Genomic DNA, 4,504 nt, shown 5'->3' with positions numbered 1-4,504 from the left:
TGACGTTCAAGTCTTGAGGACGGTCAAAAATGGGGTGTCTACAGACACCTCTAACTGTGATTAAAAAACCACGGGTAATCGCCACAAAACAATCCACTAAGAAGATTTAAAGGAATTACACAGGTATACTTTCAATTACCTAGCGAATCCATGCCTAATTGAACCAACCTCTATGTGCCTCTTCCAACCCCGTCTTCACCTCGGAATTGTCTTTACGATGAGCCACTCCAGAATCCACCGAAGCTTTAGGCTCGAATTCTTCAGAATCCACCAAAGAACAACTCTCTCTCTCTTGTGTATAACAAGCAAAACCTTTGATGTACTTTCTTTAAACCATGAGTTGAATACTCAATAAAACATCAAAGAAAACTAACAAAATATCCCCAGATATAAACCTTAAGAACCAAAAAGAAGATATGGAGGAATTAAATAGTTTTGGGAGAAAACCAACTATTTATAGAAAATCCAAAAGTAATCCTAGTTTTGGAAGAAATCCAATTACTTACAGAAATCCAAAAGTAATCCTAGTTTTCGAAGAAAATCAACTTCTTAAAGAAATCCTTGTCAAACGGGATTGCCAATAATAAAACCTAACAAGTCTTATGCCCCAACAGTTCTTCAATCATTATTGTGCTTCAGACATAAGTTTGAGAAAATAATTGGTTATGACGACAATTCGTTTGGTGATATGTGCTCGTTTATTTGTTGGACCTTCAAACTTCTTAGAGTGTTGGAAATGTGCTATGACAATGCCTTCTTTCCAATAGAATTAACACAACTTGTTAATTTGAGGTATTTGGCAATTAATTTGAAAGATTCCTGTGAATTACCACCATCAATATCCAATCTCTCAAACCTAGAAACACTTACTATTATTTCTACACAATGGAGAAAGGTTATTCTGCCATGTAATGTTTGGAAGATTCCAAAGTTGAGGCATCTTTATGCTAAAGGAGGAGCAAACTATGATGCGTCTTTATGTTCCGAAGAAGCAGTAACAGATCACAACCATCCCTCTATATTAGAAAACCTACGAACTATCGCTAAGTTAAAATATTATGGATTTATTCAGGATTTATTGGCAAGAACTCCTTTTCTTACAAAACTGGGAATTTGTAGACAACTATTTTCAGATTCGGGGAATTGGATGTTTCTTAACCTAGAATTTGTAAGACACCTTGAGACTTTGAAGCTACGCAACAATTTTTTCCACGGATACCCAACTACTCTCGGAGGGGTCAAGTTTCCTGCAAATATTAAAAGACTAACCTTGAAATATACAGGGATAGAGTGGGAGGAGATATCAGTCCTTGGGATGACGTTACCCAACCTTGAGCTTCTCAAATTAGAAGATGATGTTGCCTGGGGACAGCAATGGGCAACAACTGATGGTGGGTTTCCTCGACTCAAATTCTTGAAACTGAAGAACCTCAAATTTAAGCAATGGATCACCTGCTCTCATCACTTTCCAAGCCTTCAACACTTATCGTTGGAATGGTGTAAAGATCTCAAGGAAATACCATCTAGTTTGGGGGATATACTCACTCTGCAGCTGATTGAGGTAAACTGTTGTCATTTCTCTGTTGAGGAAACTATCAGGAAAATTAAGGAAGAGCATGAGAGCATTGGAAATAATTGGTTGAAAATGCTGATTAGCAAACAACCGTGGTAATGATACAACTTCTAAAGGTATGTTCTTTTTTATATTTATGTTTAATTTTTTCTTTTCTCATTTTGGATTTGACCCTACATAAAATAAAAGTAATCTACCTTGTGTATATATAAACTAACCTAAAACTCACACTATGCACGGTCTTAAACAAGTAATTAAAATTTTATCTTAAAAATTAAAGTAATAATTTTAAAATTTAAAAGGAAAAAATAATCAAAATTATGTGAATGAGTTGTTTTCATTTAAATTGCACTAAAGTCTTGTTTTAATTGTGTTGTTATTAATATTTTATTTTAAGTATTAACTAATATATATATATATATATATGTCATTACGTGAATTAGTAACATTTTAGATCAAAAACATTGAATGAATAATAAAAATTACATTTAGCATACAAGATAAATAATATATACTTTTATACTAGATTTTCTCAAATGACATAATAAAATTCATTTAAAATTTGTTAAAATCAAAAATAAATTGGAGAATGAAATATTTTATTTTTTATTTTTTTTATTATTATAGAAAGAGTAAGCATTAACCCCTTTTCCTAAGCCATCCAAAATGAAGTCATCTCTAACCCACATCAAGGTCCACCTCTAAATCATTTCACTCCTCTTGTTAACCACTTTCAACTTGTGTTTTTAGTTCCCTTCCTAGACACTTTTTTATTCCCCTTCCCCCAATTACCCTTACAATTTTCAATTCTACAATCAACCTCTAATTGAACTTTGTTAGAATCTATACCAGCCATATTCTATGATCTTTATCCTCATTAACCAAACTAACCCCTTGTAAATAATCTCATCGAATGGATTATCTTTCACGTGATTATAAAAACATGGAATGGTTAGACATGTGGTGCAATGCTAAAATTAGGTCAACTATTAAAAATATGAGGAAAAATATCAAATCAATTAGAAAATGGCTAAAAAAAAATGTCATTTTCATTGGACTCAAGTATGTCTTATGTTTGGTGCAAGTTATTTCTTGTGTTTGATGCAACTCTTTTATGTGTCAGACTTTCATCCAAACGATACGAATATAAAGTGCATATTTTTTTAATTTGCCTCACTAATACGTGGTTCTCTTAAATTATAAACCTAAGGTCGGACTTAAGTTTAGTTATTCACAAACTGAATATTACGACATTTGTACCAACTTATCTTAACCCAATTCCATTTAATACGTTTTCTTTGTCGTATCCAGCACTATAAACCAACATTTTTTACTTTTTAGTTTGAAAATTAATTAATTTAAATATTCTAGCTATAATTAATTATACATATAAGAGAAATCAATCTATACATAATTAAAAATACAAATCTATAAATATTGTCTAAACATATAGAGTATTTTTTTTTGTTGATATAAATCATTTTGTTAGCCAATGTCTATATCATGGATAAAAATAGATAAAAATTCTAATTTGACCTTAATATCTTTGAATTGAACTGCTTAAACCAGTCTTAGACTTGTTGAACCATTCAACTTATAGTTAGTATTAGAAAATTAAGTGTATTTAGAATTTACCTAAATGGTAATTTTGTAATCTACTTAAAAATTTATGAATTTTGTATTTTCAATTAATTGTTCATAAATAAAAATTTTATTTGAAAAATAAGTGAAAACAATAACTATTATAAGCTAGGTAAATTACACTCACCTCCCTTGAGGTTTCTGTTAATTACATTGGCCTCTCCTATTTTTTCCAGAAATTACACTGACCTCCCTTGAGGTTTCTAACAATTACATTGGCCTCTCCTATTTTTTTTCCAGAAATTACACTGACCTCCCTTGAGGTTTATTTTTGATTTATAGATTCCCCCTTTCCGTTAGTTGACAGCTAGTTTGGCTAATTTATTTATTTTTTTCTTTTTTGTGCGAAAGTTAGTGATTAGTTGTTAGATTATCACATAGGGCGGTTATAGTTTGATTTTTTTTTTTATAACATTTGAAGTGATTATCTGTAAATTAAAAAAAATTTAATTAAATATTTTTTAGGCAAACAAATTAATATGAATTATTGTAGCCAAATGAAAAATACAAGAGCTTGTATGTATGTAATGCTATAAATTATCAATATATATATTTATAGTCAAACCATGTGAGTATTTAATAATATTATCTAATGCTATTCAAATAAATACAAGTGGTGTCCCAATTTTATTTTTATTAATTTAGATAGTAAAAGAAGAAGAAGAAGATAGTAAGTAAGACTCATCAATTTTATCTTTTTTTTTTTTTTTTTTTAAGACAACTAAACTGTATGATGTCAAGTATTGATTAAAAACTACCAAATAACTTCTCTTATATTTATATAATTAATTTTTTAATTGTTTCATCATCACTTTTGTCGTAACAATAGGTTATTCAAAAATACACACCATTTTATACGTAACATATACAAGTTATAACATTTGTGGTGTTGATTACCACAAATATTATAACTAAATTTTTTTTCAGTCATAACTTAAAAAAAAAATGTTTCATAACCAAACACCACATAAGGTATAACCAAAATAATAATTGCACATTTAATGTTTATTAACAAAAATATCTCTAATGTTAAAATTACTAAACTAACCCTCCCATTAACGCCGTTAATGAAAGGGAGGTTAGTGTAATTGTCAAGAACCTCAAGGGAGGTGACTGTAATTGTAACGCCCTCAGAAAAGTAATATTAAACCCATCAATATAGACATGCATTGATATATAAAGGTTCCACAATTCTTCTATTCATCAAAGTTTCATTACATAAAGTATTACATGTTAACGACAAAAGCAAATGCCCTAAAGGCTTACAGCTTTCCAAGTTAACACTTGGTT

At 29.8% G+C, this 4,504-nt stretch overlaps 1 protein-coding gene across 1 annotated transcript; it reads left to right on the top strand.

The window, feature by feature from the left end:
- The first annotated feature begins 736 nt into the window (after positions 1-736).
- On the top strand, positions 737-1,672 carry LOC145802349 (putative late blight resistance protein homolog R1B-8). The gene has a single exon (XM_082895048.1). It carries the CDS (start codon positions 737-739, stop codon positions 1,670-1,672), a length of 936 nt encoding a protein of 311 aa, XP_082751174.1.
- Positions 1,673-4,504: the final 2,832 nt, after the last annotated feature.

Source organism: Camellia sinensis, chromosome 11 (assembly GCF_055761805.1).
Source record: "Camellia sinensis isolate YWXY chromosome 11, ASM5576180v1, whole genome shotgun sequence".
Classification (NCBI taxonomy): domain Eukaryota; kingdom Viridiplantae; phylum Streptophyta; class Magnoliopsida; order Ericales; family Theaceae; genus Camellia; species Camellia sinensis.
Note: the sequence above shows the minus strand (reverse complement) of the source record. Positions and strands in the feature narration are given on the sequence as shown.

Excerpts from the sequence above, each read along its gene's own strand:
- LOC145802349 (XM_082895048.1), top strand. The coding sequence starts at position 737 with ATGTGCTATGACAATGCCTTCTTTCCAATAGAATTAACACAACTTGTT.